The following is a 19003-nucleotide window of genomic DNA, read 5'->3' as shown; positions in this document are numbered from 1 at the left end:
TTTTTAGTCATGATTTCTTTAAATACCTTTTCAATTCCCTTTTCTCTTTCTTCTCCTGCTGGGACCCCTATTATGCATAGGTTGGCACACTTTATATCATCCCAGAGGTCACTTATATTGCTTTCACTGGTTTTTATTTGCTTTTCTGCCTGCTGTTCTGATTGGGTGACTTCTGTTACCCTGTCTTCTAGGTCACTTACTTGTTCCTGTGCATCATCGAGTCTGTTTTTGACTACCTTTACCTCTGGTCTTATCTCAGCAGTTGAGTTTTCCATTTTTAATTGGCTCCTCTTTATAGTTTCAATTTCCTTTTTAAAAGTATTCGCTGTCTCTATTCATAGTCTCTTTTAGTTCTGTCAGTGCTTTGATCACCCCCTTTTTGAAGTCATGATCTAATAGACTATTGAGGTCTATTTCCTTGATCGTTCTTTCAGGGGACTTCTCTTGTTCTTTTAATTGGGAGTGGTTCCTCTGCTTCTTCATTTCACTTACATTTCTCTGGCTCTATGGATAATTTAGCAGTGTCAGTTATCTACTGTGGTCTTGAAGGGCTGTTTTATCTTTTTATTAGTTTGTTTTTATTTAAAGCAGGAGCATTCCTGTGTAGACTGTGTGCATTAACGGTTTTGTTGTGAGGGCTGTTCTTAGTATGGATAGTTGCCACCTCTTTCCTCCATGAATGTTGGCTGTTATCCCTTTAATTGGGGGGTGCTTGGTTTGTGATCAGAGCCTGCCTTGATTGTTGTTGTCCAGCGGGGCCTCCTTTTTGTTCTGTGGTTGTCACAGCCTTGACAGGGGCCTGGCCTGCTCCCCTGTTGTTGGAATAGAGGCTTCTAGACCTGTTTCTGATCTGTGGTGTGTCGTTGGCAGGGTTGAAGCGCTTCAGCTGGGAAGAAAAGTGGGCAGGAGATGGCCCTTGGGAAGTGTCCTCTGTGGTGTTGTCTGTCACTTGTTATGCGGGCTTACAAAGTACTCTTTGTTGATGCTTCTTTTGTCCTCACCTTAGCTGCGAGAATGTTGGCCACCTGCCCTGGTGTCCCCCAGGTTCTGGGCCCCAGGAGCCACCAGTGCAGATCTGCCAATGTCAGACCCTAGGACCTACCGTAGCAAGCATGCAGTCACACACCTGAATTTGTGGTCCATCACAGGGTCCGCACAGACCCCAGCCCCGCCTCTGCATATGGGTATGGTACGCCAGCCTGTTGTAAATACCTGTACTCACCCCGCAGTGAATCAGAACTTCACTCACTGCCTGTTCATCCTGTAGGCTTGGATCCAGAAAGGGTCCCGAGAGAGCAAATCCGCCCTCTCTGCCTGGGGCTGTAAACAGACTCAGTCCTGCTTGTGAAGTTGCAGGGCTGCTGGGTGTGGATTCAGCTTTCTGCCCCGCCTCCACGTGGCAGTGATGGCTATGACCAAGCCCCACCTCTCTTCTCAGGAGAACACAGCAGCAATGGAGCCAAGTGCAGAAAGCGGCTGTGTGCACCCCTCCCTCTTACACACACCAACAGTAGTGCTTTTTTATAGGGGCCCCCGGCTATTCTGCTCCATGCGCACACCCCCAGCCCAGCTCACACTGCCCCCCAGCCCCTTGAGGCTGCCTCTGTGCAGTGGGCCCCAGTCCCCTGCCTGGGCTCCTCACCCATCTCCAGCAGCCAGTCCCGGCTTATCCCTGCTGGCTCGGGGCTCAGCCTGGAGTTTGCAGGGACCCTCTGTGGCAGTTTCCCTTGGTTCTGTCTGCCAATCAGTTGCCACTTTCTGCTCTGAGCCTCGGAAGCTCCGCTTCTGTCCCCGTTGACCTCCCGGCTGGAGAGGGTGTCCCAGAGTGAGGGTGCCTTTCTTCCTGTGCCACTCCCTCCCTGCAGGACTGGTCCTGCACCAAGTTTTTCTTTTTCCTTTTTTCTCCTACCGGATTTTGTGAGAATCCTCCTGTATTTCGAAACGAGGGACACTCTGCCAGAGTGCAGGAGGTGTTCTGTGTGAGGCAGTGGGTTTGTGGATGTAGTTCTTGGTGTATTTGTGGGAGAGGGCGAGCTGTGAGTCTCTCTGTTCCGCCGTCTTGACTCCTCATTGTTTATTTTTAGAAATTTTAAAGTTGATTTGTATTTCTTCTTTCACTCAATAATTGTTTAATAGAGAGTTTTTAATGGAATTTTGGTGTTTTATTTTATTACTAATTTCTAGCTTTATGACATTGTGATCAAAGAATGCTGTTTAAGTTATTCCAGTTTATTAGAGGCTTGCTTTCTAGTGTAATTGTTGGTCCATCTTTGTGACTGTTCCATGTGTATTTGACAAGAAGATATAATCTCTGTCTGTACTGTGTTGTATAGGTCTTCTGTATATTTACTTGTTTTCCATTTACACTATGTCAGCTTCAACTGAAAGTAGTAAGTTAACACCTCTTTTTCTTTGTGTTTCTGTTTTGTTTGCAGTCTCTCTACTTTCTGCTGTACCGGGGGTTGACAAACCACAGCCTGCAGACCTTTTGTAAATAAAGCTTTATTAGAGCAGAGCAGTGTTCATTCCTTTATATGTTGTGCATGGCTGCTTTACTGCTACAGTGGCCGTGCTGAGTGGTTGCGGCAGACAGTGTATGGCCTGCAAGCCTAAAGCAGTCATTAGCTGACTCAAAGGAAAGTTTGCCAACCCCTCCCCTCTGTTATGTGAAGGTACACGGATATTCACATTTGTTAATATCTTTGATGTGAATTACATCCTCTAGCTTTATTACTATAATTATAATCTTGCTTTGTCATGTTTAATTTCTTTTGGCCTGAATTCTGCCTTATTTGATGTCAAGATTACAACCCCTGCTTTCCTTCTTTTCCAGTTGACAGGAACATCGGTTCGTTTTTAGGTATCCTGAATAGCTTTGTTTTAGATGTGTATTGTACACACAGCATGAGTTAGCTCTGTGATATAATTTGAAATATCTTTGTTTTAATAAGTGATTAAGCTCCTTTTTAGGTGGGTCAGTTTGCTAAACTTTCAAGGGAGAACAGAAGCAAGTTTTGTGTACATTGTTGGAAGACTTTTGAGGGTACTCAAATTTGTGTAAGTGGTGGTAGAATTAATCCAAAACAGAGAAGAGACGATACCTTGGATTTTTAATTTTATGCTGGGAACTGTTATCGTGACTTTCCCCTCTATTTCATGTGATTAAAACAGCGCTGCTGAAAAAAATCTGTTGGACTTGAAATGAAAATGCAACTGAATCATTGCTAAAGTTGAGGGTCCTGGTTATTGAAGTTAAAAGGCAGAGTTTACATGTTAGATAACTAAAAAATTAAATGAGAAACTTTCCAAGAATATTAATTAACTGGCTTTAATTCACTTTCTGCATATACTATTTTAGTACAACCATTTATTGATTCTGCTATTGGCCAAGTCCTGCTTGAAGAGCTAATGACACAGAGATGGTTTTAAGCATCATCTCTCCCTTTGGAAATTCATTGTCTAGTTTGGACGATGAGGGGATCATTTTCATATATGCAATTTCTAGAACTGGCCTTTGCTGTTCAATTCATCTGGGGTCTTTTGGATTTTTCCCTCTTTCTCTGGATGACATCATAACTCAGCTGTGCTGTGCTTTCTCTCACACAGGGCAGCCACAGACCACAATGTGGATAATACAACAGAAATACTCAGGGAGTGGTTGAAAAATGTGCAGAGAGTCTACCACTATGTGGAGTGGAGGCCTATGGATGAACCTGAGTGAGTAGCAAGAGAGCATTCTGTAAACTCACTGTATACCCGTGCCCCGCTCAGCCAGGCTCCCAGTCTTGGAGGTGCATGTGACTTCCCTTGTCTTTCGTCTTTGTATCTAGCAAGTTACAAAGACCTGCTGTTCCTTGCTTTGAGAGATCTTCTCTCTCCCTCTGCACTCCTGCAGCTACCAGCCAAGTTCAAGTTCTCGTTAGTTCTCAAGTATGTTACCAACAGCAGTATGTATTAAAATATTGATATCATTTATTCATACTTTGAGTGTAAACCTTTTATACTTAGGGACTGTAGCAAAAAGTTTGTGTAATTTTTACATACACCTTGCTTTTTCACTTATCTTAGTTTGGTAATCATTCCATAGCAATAGTGAAGAGGCATCTTCATTATTTTTATGACTGCAGAGTGAATATCCATTGTATGGATGTACTGTGATTATTTAATCAACCTCCTACTGATGGACATTTAGGTTATTTCCAGTCTTTACCATAACAATCTCTTAGTTGTTTCTATCTTTAAATCATCCTACATACAATACAATCAAATCAGTCTACCTAAAACATTTATAATGTGCTTTCATTTCTCAGTTGAAAAGATTCCAGTGACTCTCTAGGACCTACAGAACTGAGTTCAAATATCTGATTATATTTTTAAAAGATTCCATAAATTTAGCCTTCATACCTGTGCACCAATTTCCTAAAAGTGCTCTATCTAGATGTTCCTTTTGTTGTCAACCCCAAGCTTTCCTTTCTTTCTTTGTAACCAACTCTTACCCCAAATCCCAGCCACTACCAAAAGCTGTTGCCGATCGTTCCATTTATAAAGATCTACCTTCCTCTCAACACTTGCATTGCTTATTTCCTGTATCACCCAGTGAGGCACAACCATAAACTTAACTAATTTTTACTAATTCATGCATTTTTTTTCTAAGTATTTTAAAAAATTTCTTTGGCAGGGGCCAAGATATAAAAACATTTTATTTTAAACCCAATGCTATGTTCTTGGTGGGCACTAAATTCATGCTTGTCAGGTGAACAAATGAATAAATGAGAAAATAAATAAATATATTTAAAACTTACTATTCTGAACATTCCCAAGGCTGCTACAATTGTAGAATTGTAGAAGCAGGATGGATTGAGCTGTTGAAATTTGCCCAGGATAAGTCATTTATTGAAAGCCAAATTTGTATTATAATAATAAATACTTTTCCAAAACAAATTTTTTGTTCTTCTAGTCTCTCTTTTTATCATACTTTTATTATATATATACATACATATACACGTATCTACGTGTATCTCTCAGATCTCAGCATATGGTTCATATATGGAGCAAAATTGAACAACCAAACTTGACCACTTATAAAAGATTTTGAACACTCTTTTGGAGGTCCTTATAATGGAATTTGGTCTAATTAGAATGGCCCGGAACAATCTATGTACCTATAACTGCCCATTTTCTCCATAGCCAGATTTTGACTAAGTATATTGTATGCCAAGGTCATTGTGAGAAATATCAGGGAAGGCGTTTTTTGGGGCAAAGTATTAAAAAAAACAGAAATTCCACTGATTTTTGTAGAAACAATAATTAGGGAAGACATTCCAGCAAATTCTTGTGCAATAAATAGCTTTATTCATCTTATGTGTATGGGTACAGCCTTGTTTTTGTGGTTTCTCATTCACTGAAGCCAGTGCCTGCCAGTGCAGCTACAGGAACTGGATGTGGCAGCCAGTTTGGGGCCACTGTCACTTTATCGACGTCCACACCAGTTGGGAGCTTTCAGAAAGGTTCTCGAGGGTGTGCCGACCTGCCTGCCTCCGTGGCCGTGAAGTCCTGGCCTGGCTGTTTTGTGGACATTGATAGAGATCCCAGCAGCATTATGCATTTGCTCCATGACCTCAGTCGTTCTGTGTAGATCCATGCGTTAGGCCCTGTGGAATCCTTTCCTGAGACGTGACTATGGAAAGTAAACTTTTGTTTTTCCTGGAAAACTTGTATTCTGATGCTGTAACATTTTCCAAATTTATGTGATGGTAGAATGTAGAAGAAAGTGTCTAGGAACATGAACGTTGGGGTTATGCCTGGATTCAAATCCTAAGTGTGCCCCTTATTTACTACGTAACGTTAAGCAGATGACTTAACCAGCTAACTGATTACCTCATCTGTGAAATGGGGAGAGTGCTGGCACTTCCATCATAAGGACTGTGTTCTATTAAGAACCCACTGAAATATTTCACATAACGATTCATGTGTATGGTAAGCAGCAAATTACTTACTCCTGCCTTGCTTCAGCTTCTTATCTGTGATAATGGGATGATGAAAGTCATAATACTGTCAACTTCCTAGGGTTCTACTGGAGGATTAAATGAATTAGTACATAGTGCCTAGAATACACAGGTACTCAGTGATTATAATTGGCTATTATTAATATTACTATCTTTTTTTTTTTTAGGTCTTACCCTGATGAAATTGGACCAAAGCACTGGGCTGGCTCCCGTTTTGCTCATGTGATGAAACTACGTCAGGCAGCCCTTCGAACTGCGAGGGAAAAATGGTCAGATTACATTCTGGTAAAAACGGATGTTTTATTTCTTGACAACCGTTATCTAGAATGTGTCCGAATCAGTTGTTGATAACCTAGGACTGTGGAAGCAATCAAAACAACATTTATTTAGGCATTATCTCCTCAACTTTTTAATAAAAGCACAAGAAAAAAATTTGGAGAACTTAGTATCGTGACACCCGGACTTCACCTCAGACTTGTTCTTTAAATGCATTTTCAGTGAGTGAGCAGATAAGCGCCTGAATTATAGTAGGCATGAGAAACTCTGAATCTTTTTAGTTCGTAGGGAACGCAGTGGGTAAAGCAATGTACAATGTCTTAGTAACAATAAAATATTAAATTAAAATAAATAAATAAAAATAAAATAAATATGTATTTACATGCAATATAATGTGTATGTGCAGTTGAACTGTAATAATTCTACCTAATAAAATTGAAAAAGAAAAAAAATAACTTTTTGGAAAAATTTGGGAGATATGGGAAATTAATTACATAAAAAGAGATTTGGGGCAGTGGGGAATATAGCTCAGTGGTAGACTGCATGCCTACCATGCATGAGGTCCTGGTCTCAATCCCCAGTACTTCCATTAAAAAAAATTAAAAACTTAACTTTGAAAAACTTTAAAAACTAATAGTAAAAAATATATATATATTAAAAAAAAAAAGAGAGAGAGAGATTCAGATGAACAGCTCTGAACCTTTGCTCCCTTTTGCTCCTGAGTGTTTGGGGGATGGCACTGCCTGCTTGGCTTCCTGGTTGCTCCTAATTATGCTGGACTCCCCTGGAGAATTTCTCTCCGTGACGGGGTTCCATTACTTCCCTTGGAACTTTGAGAGTGGTCCTGAAAGATACTGGACTTGACGATTAAGAATCAACATTACTTTCCGTCCTTGTCCCCCTGGAACCTGTCTCAACTGTAAAGGACAGCTTCCTAAGCAGCAAGGAGCTATGGTCCCAGTTCCCTTTTGAAAATTGACAGAGGCTTTTTTCCCCCACAAGTTTATGGGCTCCAGGTTCTTCATCTGTTGCCCCTAAACTCCCATTTAATTCTTTTGACAAACGTTTCCCAGTACAAAACTAGAAATAACACCAAGAAGGCAAAGCCAATGTCATTTAATTAAATTTGCAGATGTCTGCTCTCTGTCACTAGACGCTGATTCCTAAAGGGAATACATTTAACCTGTACACACCCCCAGCCCCTCAACCACAGCAAAACCCAACCCAGTAGTTTACCACGCACACACTTTCAGTATAAATAACTTCGTAGAAGTTCTCAAATTGTGCTGATATCTAACATTGTACAGCTGTTTAAATGGCATTGTGTACAAGTGCTGAACCACAAAATTTTTGGTAAATAAACAGATTTACTATCATAAGAATGAAAGCTGATTATTTATTGACTTGTGTGCGTGGTAAAATATATATAACATAAAACCTGCCATTTTAGTCGTTTTTAAGTATACAGCTTAGTGTGATTATTTATTTTATATGATAGAAACCGTCGTTACACTGTCCCTGTAAACGGATTAGTGTTAACATGGACTTTTGGCAATAAGGGGAAATAGACTCATTGGTTAGCCCGGGCTGGTGTAATGCAAGCAAAAATCCTAATTGTAACATTAAAATTGTATCAGTGGATCTGTTTTGAGTCATTTGGGCATTACGATAGACAATCTAAATCTGTCTTTTCATTTTTACCTACGGTGGGGACCTCTGTTTGTGGGAGTGAATCTTTAAGGGCTTGGAGCTATTGATTTCTTGTCCTTCAACCACTAACCACGGTGTGGGTCAAGTGAGGTGTGGGTTGAGCCCTGGTTGAGCGTGTGCCCAGTATGCTAACACCAGATGACTGCTTGGTGCCTTCTGCAGAGATAAACATCTGGAAATTAGACTAGATGTACTGCTCCTGAATGAAAGCCACTCGGCCGCAGTCGGTTTCCATGAAGAAAATGGGGATCGTTGGTTCCACGTCTCATGGGCGAGTTCCTGTGATCCTTTGGGAGTGCTGGTCTATTCTCGTGCCCACTACTGAAAAGTGTCTTTTCACCTGATGATTTCCCTTTCTTTTCCTAGTTCATAGATGTTGACAACTTCCTGACTAACCCACAGACCCTCAATCTAATGATGGCAGAGAACAAAACCATCGTGGCCCCCATGCTGGAGTCTCGGGGCCTGTATTCGAACTTCTGGTGTGGAATCACACCTCAGGCAAGTCTTTTGGCTGATGAATTAAGGTTATGAGGATTTTAAAATGTTTTTATTTTATTTTTTAATTTTTTATTGAAGTATAGTTGATTTTTACAATATTAGTTTCAGGTGTACAGCAAAGTAATTCAGTTACATATACACATACATTTTTAAAGATTCTTTTCCATTATATGTTATTACAAAAAATTGAATATAGTTCCAGAGCTATACAGTAGGTCCCTGTTGTTTATCTAAAGGTTATGAGTTTTAATAAGGCAGCCACAAGTCCACAGTAGCCCCATTAAGCTTTTTCTCATCTTCTCCCTTGAAACACGCATGTCAGTGTATTACTAGAGCAAGCATTCTCCGGAAAGGAGGTAAGTTCAGGTCCAGTGCCACAACCCAGTGCGCTCTTCTGTATTAGTGAATTATGAGTAAAATATTCTGATGAGCTTAGCATTAGAAGCTTTAAATTAACCAATAAAGCTTGCTGGGATTTGTCCTTTTTTTCTCCCTGATTCAGAGATTTTTTAAAAAATTAAATAGTTTTTTTTTTTGTCATCACAACTAGCATAAGGACAATAAAAAATTGGAAATAGAAAGAAGTAACAAAAAAATCATGTTAATTTCTGCCACTCTAGCATCAGCAATAACAGCTTGCATGTTTTTAACTGTATCATCAAGTGGCTATAACTGCAATTTATTTAAACTTTCTCTTAGTTTAAAAACATTTAAGTTGTTTGTAACTTTTAATTTTTTTTTTTTTTTTTTACTGACTTATAGTCAGTTTACAATGCTGTGTCAGTTTCTGGTGCGCAGCACAGTGCTTCAGTTGTACATGAACATACGTATATTCACTTTCACATTCTTTTTCACTGTGAGCTACTACAAGATATTGAATATATTTCCCTGTGTCATACAGTATAAACTTGTTTATCTGTTTTATATATACCTGTCAGTATCTGCAAATCTTGAACTCCCAGTTTATCCCTTCCCACCCCTCTCCCCTCTGGCAACCACAAGTCTGTATTCTATGTCTGTGAGTCTGTTTCTGTTTTATATGTAAGTTCATTTGTCTCTCTCTCTCTTTTTTTTAAGATTCCACATATGAGTGATATCATATGGTGTTTTTCTTTCCCTTTCTGGCTTACTTCACTTAGAATGACATTCTCCAGGGACATCCATGCAACTTTTAATGTTATAAGGACTATCGTGATTAATATAAAATTTTCTACATTTAATATCATTTCCTTAGGACAGCTTCTTAGGAGTGGAATTAGTGAGTCAAAGAGTTTTAAATATTTTAATGGTCTTTGATATGTTGCCAAGTTTATTTCCAAAGAGAACTAATAATTAGAACTGCTATGGTAGGTGTTTTTACAAACTTCAAAATTAAAGCAAAATTTTAAATTTCCATCATCTGTATTTTCCATTTTAAAATCTTCAAAGTCTAGAGATCTGTTATAGTGAATGTTTATGGCTGATTGTATTTTTTATTTTTCAGTTAGTCAATAAGAGAAATAAACTGATCAATGTACGATCAGTGTAGAATAAAGGGGGGAAATGTATGTTAAGTGTGCTCTTGTGCTAAAAGAGCTAAACTTTCAGTCTCTCTTTTACACCTGGTTTGGTTTTAGATGAAGAATGAGGCCAGTGATGCACTGGAAGATGTTTGATGCCGGCTCTCGGAGGGGGGAAAGCCCTGACTGGTAGCTTTTGCCAGTTTTTATGGTATAAGGACGCCCACCATGCAAATGTTGTTTAAGCTAAGGGAAAGGCTAAGTAAATTGCAGTACATCCACTTGGTGATATAATTTTTAAAAATATGCGAAGCTTGCTGTCCATGGTCTATTTAGAACGGTGGGGATTAACGTGATTTTTGTTTTTACGGATTTCAAGCTGCTAGCATGTCAACTGGCTCATACACTTTCTGAAACTTTGACAGTGGGCGCCCCTAGCACACTACTGGATGGGCATTCCTCTTTTGTTACAGTTATTTCCTGCAGATCTGAGAGATTTTAGTGCATATTATCCGCATCTCTTTTAGAGACCCATTAAGTTCCTATTTATAAGAGTCACTAAGTTCCTTGGGAAGAAGATGTTCTATTAAGTTCGTTTAAGTTCATGCACTCTTAGTTAATAACCGGCAGTGTTTCACATGTCAGAATCACCCTGGAGTGTTTTGAGTGAGTTATGCATTGGCACCAGCAACAAGTGTGGATTATTCTAGTAACCACAGCCTCCAGGTTTCTGTTATCTCCTTTGCTTTCCTATTAAAAGCAGACAGGAGAAATGTGCTCACTTACTTTGCGCAGCAAAAGTAAAACCTAAGCGATTTAGGGACAATTCTAATTTATCTCTGTTTCTGGCTTTCTATCATTCCTGGGCAGGCTTCCGCTAGGAATGGAAACAGCCAATGACTTCATGAGTTCAGAGCAGCCCCTGGTTTCCACAGCCTTTAAACACGTTCAAAACAAAATGACCTTGGTTTTGTACTGACCAATGAGCGGGAATTATTACCAACAACATTCAGTTTATGTGGAAAAAGAGACACATCTCTTGCCCACGCCTGTCTGCAGGAAGCATATTAAGTCTCTTTTCTCTCTTTATTTCTTCTTTGCTTCCATCATCCCTGCCCCCCAGATATCCAGTGATTCATCATCATTATGAATTTTCCAGTCTTCTCATTCTGAGAATATCGTCCCTAAGTAGTCTAGAACTTTATATTTGACGGTGTTCTTAGGCAGTGCTTTAAAGAACCAGTCTTCCCTTTATCCCTTGGAAGAATGCTCAGAAGTCGAAGGATGTTAAGTGATCCTTAAGTGAAAGGCTAATAAAAAATTGTAGGAATAATAATACTTCATACGATGCATTACAGTTTCCAAAGCATCTTCTTAGACCTTTACTATGTGCCATCCCTTCTACAACCCTGTGAGATAATCAGCCTTTACCCCATTTTTTCAAGAGAAGGAACGTAGGCTCAAAGAGGTTAAGCACAGGCTCAGATCAAACATCTGGAAGGTTAAGATGACGCTAAGACCCACATCTTCTAAGTCTTGCTCTGTGGTCCTTCTGCCTTATCACGTGGTCAGTGTGAGGGTCAGCTTAGCTGGAACACCAGTCCAGACACTGAGGGGAATGCCAGGGAAGAGGCGGCAGTGCCTAACGTGTGAGTCCTGGCATCACTGCAGAAAATGTGACCCTACAATAATGGGGCTGATGGGTGAATATTCAAGAACGTATGGAGCCACCAGGTACCGTGCCCTTCGGAGTGCCTGCCTTGTGAAGCCTCGCATTCCCCGAGCCCGCCGTCACCTGAAACGTTTTTGGAAATGCCTCTCAAAGCTTATACACCCTTTAAAGTAGGTTTTGTTGAGACACGTCTTCGTCTTCTCTGGGATGGATCTGGGCTTTGGCAACAGTCAGGCCACCACTGGTGCCGCTGGAGCATAAGCGTCAGTGGCTTCTACACTCCGTGGGGGCTGAGACTGGCATTGCCAATTTACTGTTGAAGCTCCATCACCTCCTGTAGCCTGGATTACAGGAGGTACTCAGTAGATGTTTGTTGAGTGAACAGTTGAGTTTGGAGGGAAAACCAGCTGGTTGTTCCAAACCAGTGTGTTCAAAACCACAAAGTAAGAGGGTCAGTTGTCCTGTGTGCTCGCCCAGAGGGAGCTGTCAGAAGGAGAACCCTCCAAAAAAGTGGAGCAGTGAATAAGGAATTGCACTGAAACAAGGCCCTGTTTATATGTTTAAGTTACCACATGTTTTGTTACCAATATTCGCCGATGTAATGTAGTCATTTTAGTAACAGCCAACGTTGATCGATGCTTTCTCGGTGCTAGGCACTATGCGCTGCAGGTTCCAGGTCTTACCTCAGCTAATTTTTACAGACAATCCTGTGGAGTAGATAGTGATTCCTGTTTTACAGATGAGGAAGTGGGCCCAGCAAGGCGCGGCAGCCTGACCAATAACTACAGACGATGAGTAACTGAGATGGGCCTTGAACTCAAGCACCCAGATGCCAGAATCTGAGCTCCTAACTGCTCTGCTCCCCCATCTCTGGCTGCTCATACGTCGTATTCAATCCTAAGTCAACGTAAAATATGCTTCTATGAGGCTATTAAGGCAAGAGATACGCTGAAAGCAAAATTGCTTCTGATAACAAGACCCTCTTAGGGTTCTTTTAAGTGTAAGTAGCATTTCTTGAGCTCAGTTGGAAATTCTCAGGCCAAGATGAAAAGAGCAAAGGTGACTTTGCTTGGGGGTTTGTGCTGAACTGGTGATGACTTAGGAATCAGCCTAACAGAAGACTGGGGGAGCGGAAGCCCTCAGAGCAGAGAGTGTAACCCACCTGTTGGCTCCTTCACAGGGCTTCTATAAACGGACCCCAGACTATCTCCAGATTAGAGAGTGGAAGAGGCTGGGCTGCTTCCCTGTCCCCATGGTCCACTCCACATTCCTGATCGACCTCAGGAAGGAGGCCTCCGACCAGCTGGCGTTCTACCCCCCGCACCAGGACTACACCTGGGCCTTCGATGACATCATGGTCTTCGCCTTCTCCAGCAGGCAAGCAGGTACTGCTCATACTCGGCTGTGCTGCCAGCGTGCAAACACTGCAGATAACCAGCTCCTTTGCTTTGTGGATTTTATTTTAAAGCTCTCTTATGTAAGGAAACAGGTTTCCTGTTCAGGTAGTGTTAGAGGCAGTTAATTGTCTGGTCATCACACCAGCACTTTCTGGGTTGCTGTTCCTGTGACGGCCAGCGACACCAACGACCAAGGGCCAGGACCAGCCCTACCCAGGAGCCCACTCTCTCTTTTTTTCCTAAGTGGCTGGGGGACGGTGGCGATGGTGGCGGGAGCCCTGGACATGTGACACTGCTGCAGCGCTCTGTTCGTTACAGGAGTCCTTGTATTCACTGAAAAACTGTGACAGAGGCCAGAAAAACCCTGGGAAAGACCCAGACTTAAAACAATGGAAGTTTATTTCTTCTCAAAAGGACTGGAGCTAGCAGAGTGGCCCTGCTCCATGGAGGTCTCAGACAGCCGGGCCCCCCCTCTGCTGCTGCTCCGCCCTCCAGGAGGTGTCGCCCTCAATCATGTGGCCCAGAATGTCTCATCGGCGTGGAAGCATTCCAGCCACTGAGTGAAGACCAGAGAGGGGCGGGCGCTGTCCCGCCCTTCAGGGGCTACGGTCCTGAGGATGACCACACCACTTCCGTGCATAGCCCATTAGCCACACTGAGTCACAGGGCAGCACCTCGTGGAAAGGGAGGCTCCGAATGTTGTCTGTATCCTACTCAGTCCAGAGCCCCAGTTCTTTCTCTTGAAGAAGGACAGATTTGGGGAGGCACCCAGCAGTCTCGGTCAGTCCCCATGGGAAGAAAGGCCAAGCCAGGCTTGACTCCTTCATGAACCGTTGTAGGCTTTTTGAGGACAAGTCGGTGGGAAAGACAGGAAGGATGCAATGCCCTGAAGCAGTTCAGCGTGCGGGTCCACGACATTCCTAAAGCAGAGCTTTATTCTCAAGATCACTCAGGCCTCCCTGACAAAAGTCAGGTCCCACGACCAATGAGCCAGAAATGTGCCATTTCACCACGAGTGAAAGTGAGTTTAGAAACCAGGCAGATGGTGTGTAAACCCACGTGGCCATGTAAGTCGGGGGGAATGGCATGATGTCAGGACCCCAGGCGGCTGAGGTAGGGTGCCGGCAGCTGAGAATGTTAATACAAACCCGAGCCACGGCTCATGCATCAGGCCATCCTGGAAGCCACAGGGGTCCCCCTCATCCACTGCAGATTTGATAGGAACGAGGATATTTGGTGAAAATGTGGAAGGCTGATTATCTTCCCTTGGCTGCTAGAGCCATTTAGAGCCTTTGGCCAAGTGTAGGCATTTTTTAGGCCTGTGTCAGGGCAAAAGTGAACTTTTTATCCTCATGTGGACGGGAAGTTCTCATGACAGTCCTTGTGTCATTACGAATGGTGACTGCTGGTTTCCACTTGGCCTGTGATTGGCTCTGACTCCTCCAGGATGGGAAGCAGACGCAGGGCCTTCCCAGCCCTTCAGGTTGTGCCAGTCCCTTTGCTTAAGAGCTTAAGTAAGGATGTTCCAAGAAAGTGAGCTATTAACAATTACAGTAATGATCCTCACCTAACAAAGGCCTCCTTGGTAGCCATGGCACAAGGCATTATTGTGACCCAGGCACTAAATTATTATGATATATTTTTTTAAACCAAAAATTAGATTTGGGGCTGGAAGAGTGACATGGGCTGCATAGGAACTTTTCAGCTCTGCCCCTTGTGTGGCCTGTTCTCTGGGACTTCATCTTGGTCGGTCACATTCCCATAGCCTTCCCGGGACGTTGAAAGCAGGTGCGGAGGCCACGAGCTGCTTGGTGATTCCGCTGGGGAGAGAGAGGAGAGGCAGGAAAGAAAGGAGAGAGGCTCAGCCTTCCAGGCTTCCCTGTGTGCCTGGCGCTGTGCTAGCTCTGGGATGGTAGGGGAGGAGATGTGTACAGGTGGGAAGGTAGGCCACAGATACAAGCGGTGAGAGCTGAGGGTCAGATTACTGGTACAGACTGTGAACGGGGTGGGAGGCAGGGCAGGAAAGAGTGACTGCCATTTAGGGGGATGTCAGCGCTTTGCTGACAGTCGGTGGTCCTAGGGTAGCTCTTTTACTCATCCTGAAGTATTTTTAACCTTTTTTGGGGGGGAAAGGTAATTAGGTTTCTCTCTTGCTTGCTTTCTTTTTGAATGAAGCTAGATTTATTTAGAGAGGTACATACTGTGTAGAGCGTAGGCTGTTTCAGAAGGCAAGAGAAAGGCCCCGAGGTGTGGGGATTGGATGCTCAGGTTAAAGTAAAAGTGGATACACCCCCCTCGACAGAGCTGGTGGGCACGGTGTTGCCAGTTTTTACGGGCTCGGTAGCTTCACACGCCAGCAAATGGGAGGACCATTCCAGCGCCGCTGGGGAAGGGGCTGGGGTTCCTAGGACTCGGGCCACCGCCCACTCTTTGACCTTTCATGGTCAGCCTTGGGACTGCCATGGCGCCTGTGGGCATGTTATTTGTCATGCTGATATGTTACAGTGAGCGCATAATGAAGCTCAAGGTCTCCCAGAAGTCAAATCTCCTGCCATCTGGAGCCTCAAGGCCTCCTGGGGGTCAAATCTCCCACCATCCTGGTGTTAACTGCTGGCATTCCATGAGTGGCTGTGTCCTGCCCGCTTCCCGCCTGCTGGAGGCTTCACAGTCAGATTCTTCTTGTAACATTTACTGCTTCTCTCTGTGGATATATAAAAATGATTGGGCTCCTAAGAGAACATTTAATTCATTCTCCTGACTTTAAGCAGTATAATTTTTTAAGGTTTTTTTTTTTTTTGAAGGGGGTAGGTAATGAGGTTAATTTATTTCTTTATTTTTAGAGGAGGTACTGGGGATTGAACCTAGAACCCTGTGCATGCTGAGCATGTGCTCTACCACTTGAGCTACACTCTCCCCCTTGAAGTATTTTGAGAAGAGACTCAAATGAGCCTGGGAGTCCTGGGCAGCCCATGGAGTGTTTCCCAGGCTCTTCCCCTCTTAGGTCCAAAACAAAGCACTTCCATTCTCTCTTTAAAAGAGTCTTAATGAAGGATGATGTATATTCTTTTGGTCCCACTCTTGTGAAGCTCCCTAGCTAGGTATCAGCCTTTGGAGCATCATTTTTTTTTATGTCCGAAAGAAAATAAAGTGTCCCCATGTCCCAGGCAGGACCACCTAAGCTTGATCCTTAATGGCTCACCTCTGACTCCAGGCATTGCCACGTGTGGGTGATGAGAGAGAGCAGCAATCCGAGGGTGCCGGCGTGCTGGGCAAGGCTGCCCATCTAGCCCAGCAAGCGAGCCCAGGGGGCATGGGCGAGTCTCTGGCTGTCATGAGGCCAGGGTCAGGAGTCCACTTCCCACTGTGGCCAGTGATCTGGGCCCTGTATTGTGGCCACAGTAACCGTCTCTGGCACCAGCCAGTCATCTTCCAGATATCTTCCAGATGTGAGACAAAAGAGGCTGGAGATGTGGGTGACGGGCAGGCAGACCTGCCTCCTGCACATCACTGGGAGTAATCAAAAGTGACTTCCGTGTTCAGGGATGGCGATCAGAGTGATTGCCGGTCCTGAGACGTGGCTTCCAGATTCTGGGTGGATAGAAGGATTCTTGGCATTGGCCCTTTAGGGACAGGGCTTTGGCACTAATGACTTACTGGGTGACCTTGGGCAAATCACAGCCTCTCGGCGTCTGAGTTTCCATCACCAGAAATAAAGGTAGGCGTATCAGTCTGCAGTGTTAAGGTGCCATGTGTGTGCAAGAAAATGTTTGCTGTCTTCATAAGAGAAGTACAAGCCTTCAGGCCTTTCTCTTTCAAAGAGAAAATTGTTTGTGCCAGAAGTAGCTTTCACGGAGACTACCAGATTCCTTCACAGATTTTACTTAATTATTAACACATTTCCTTTTAAAATTTTTTAATCAAATTATTGAGGCACATAGTTGAGACAGTCCAAATAGCCCCCACTGTTTATTGTAAAACCCCCTGCACATCACCCTCCTGTGCCAGTTCCCTGGTCTGGAAGACCAGAGCTTTGATCTCCAGATGACGACACAGGTGTAGCAGTCACATCCACGTTTCCAAACAGCACGCTTTGCGACGCTCCTTCTCGATACCCTGGTTTTACTTTGGGCCTCGCCTTTTGACTCCACTACAGAAGACGAGGAGTTGGCTCTCTGTCCGCCCTCTGGCCCCTCCACACAGATGCATTCTTCCCAGCACCCTGTCCTCTTGATGGAGTTGCATGGTAATTGAAGACAGATCGATGGTCAGTGTTTTTGTTGTCATAATCAAGTGACCCCAATTCCAATTAAAGACTATGGTTAGTTTTCCTTTCATATCTAATTTAGTGATTGCCTTTTTTTATTTGCTTAGTTTTATTATTACTAACACAGTCCAAAGCTGATCCCCAGTTGCCTAAAGTGCCTCTTGGAAAGGCCCGATTTAGCAAATAAATGTTCTTTGTGCCTGTGTGTGAAGGCGTCTCTCTGGGAGCCTCCTAATCTCTCTGTCTGAGAGGTGCCAGCACTGGGGACCTGGGGCTCCTCCTCTTCCCTTCTGCAATGACTCTCCTGTTCGCTGTGTTCCACACCTTCCCTGTCTGATTGTTTGTTTTGTAACCCCCACCCTCTCCTTTCCTCCCGCTTACTCCTCTTTCTTCTCCTTCCCCCACATCATCCAGTCACCGTCTGAGGAAGTGTGATAGGAAGTAAATATTTATGATCTTGCGTGTCTGAAAATGCCTTTCTTGTCCCCTCACATTTGACGGATAGCTTGGCTAGGTCTCATCTCCCTTTTACTGAAGCTTTGGAAAGTTGATTGGTAAAATGATTTGCCTAATTAGGGTAGAGAGGCAACCTAAACATTAAATCACTTTCCTTCTGTTTCCTGAACTCATCACGACCTTGCAGGAGGGTACATTTTGGTTTGAAGTTTCTCAGAAGCATTCGTGTGGGCACACAGGAGAGTTAGTGAGTTCACCTGGGGAAGGCAAGAGCGGTGACAGTGTTTGCAGGACCAGCCCTGACGGGAGCCAGATTTGGTAAAGGAGAGGACAAAGGTTCTTTTCTTTGTTTGTTCTTCTCTGTTAATGCCATGAGACAGCTCCACCCGATTTGGAAGGTGATGCAGCTGACTGGAGGAAATGTCATCTACGCAAAATAGAGAAGTCACCTTGCAGGCGATTCTCGGTCTGGAAGGCATGGGCGATTGTAGAAATTAACACAGCAGAAGCTTGGGCACGTGGACCAGGGCATGGCAGGCTCTTCCCGTTACCTCAGCACGCTTTTCCCTAGTCACGCCCACCAGCCGCTGGACGTCTCTGAGCCCTTCTGGATTCCAGTATCGCTAGCTACCTGGTTGAAGACACATGCTGTCGAATTCATGGAGTTAGCCAGTGGGGGCTGTGAGGACAAGCGTTGAAAACGAGGGCTGTGATATGTCTCTGGCATTATCATACTGCAAGTTCTTTTTACTTTTTTATTTTTTATTTTAACTGAAGTGTAGTCAATTTACAATGTTGTGTTAATTTCTGGTGTGCAGCATAGTGCTTCATTTATACATACATACATATATAATACTCCCTTTCATATTCTTTTTCATTATAGGTCATTGTAAGATATTGAATATTTCCCTGGCTGTACAGTAGGACCTTGTTTATTTATATGTAGTCATTATTATCTGCAATTCCCAATTGCCAATATATCCCTCTACACCCTCTTTCCCCCCTTGTAATTGTAAGTTTATTTTCTATGTCTGTGAGTCTGTCTCTGTTTTGTAAATAAGTTCTTTTGCATCCTTTTTTGTTTTTTTTTTTTTTAAGATTCCACATGTAAGTCATATCATATGGTATTTTTCTTTCTCTTTCTGGCTTACTTCACTTTATATGATGATCTCTAGATCCATCCATGTTGCTGCAAATGACATTATTTTATTCTTTTTTATGAC

At 43.2% G+C, this 19003-nt stretch overlaps 1 protein-coding gene across 2 annotated transcripts in view; it reads left to right on the top strand.

Annotated features, from left to right (window-relative positions):
* The window catches only part of COLGALT2 (collagen beta(1-O)galactosyltransferase 2), a 126257-nt gene that overhangs the window by 74014 nt on the left and 33240 nt on the right, over positions 1–19003 (top strand). For both annotated transcript variants that reach the window (XM_031435604.2, XM_031435603.2), the window contains exons 2-5: positions 3607–3717; positions 6173–6290; positions 8358–8492; positions 12844–13048. In XM_031435604.2, the coding sequence (XP_031291464.1) occupies positions 3704–3717; positions 6173–6290; positions 8358–8492; positions 12844–13048 (472 nt within the window). In that variant the 5' untranslated portion in view covers positions 3607–3703. The remainder of the gene's footprint in view (positions 1–3606; positions 3718–6172; positions 6291–8357; positions 8493–12843; positions 13049–19003) is intronic.

The sequence above is a fragment of the Camelus dromedarius genome, chromosome 23 (genome assembly GCF_036321535.1).
Source record: "Camelus dromedarius isolate mCamDro1 chromosome 23, mCamDro1.pat, whole genome shotgun sequence".
Taxonomy (NCBI): domain Eukaryota; kingdom Metazoa; phylum Chordata; class Mammalia; order Artiodactyla; family Camelidae; genus Camelus; species Camelus dromedarius.
The sequence above is the reverse complement of the archived record's forward strand: the minus strand, read 5'-3'. Positions and strand labels throughout refer to the sequence as shown.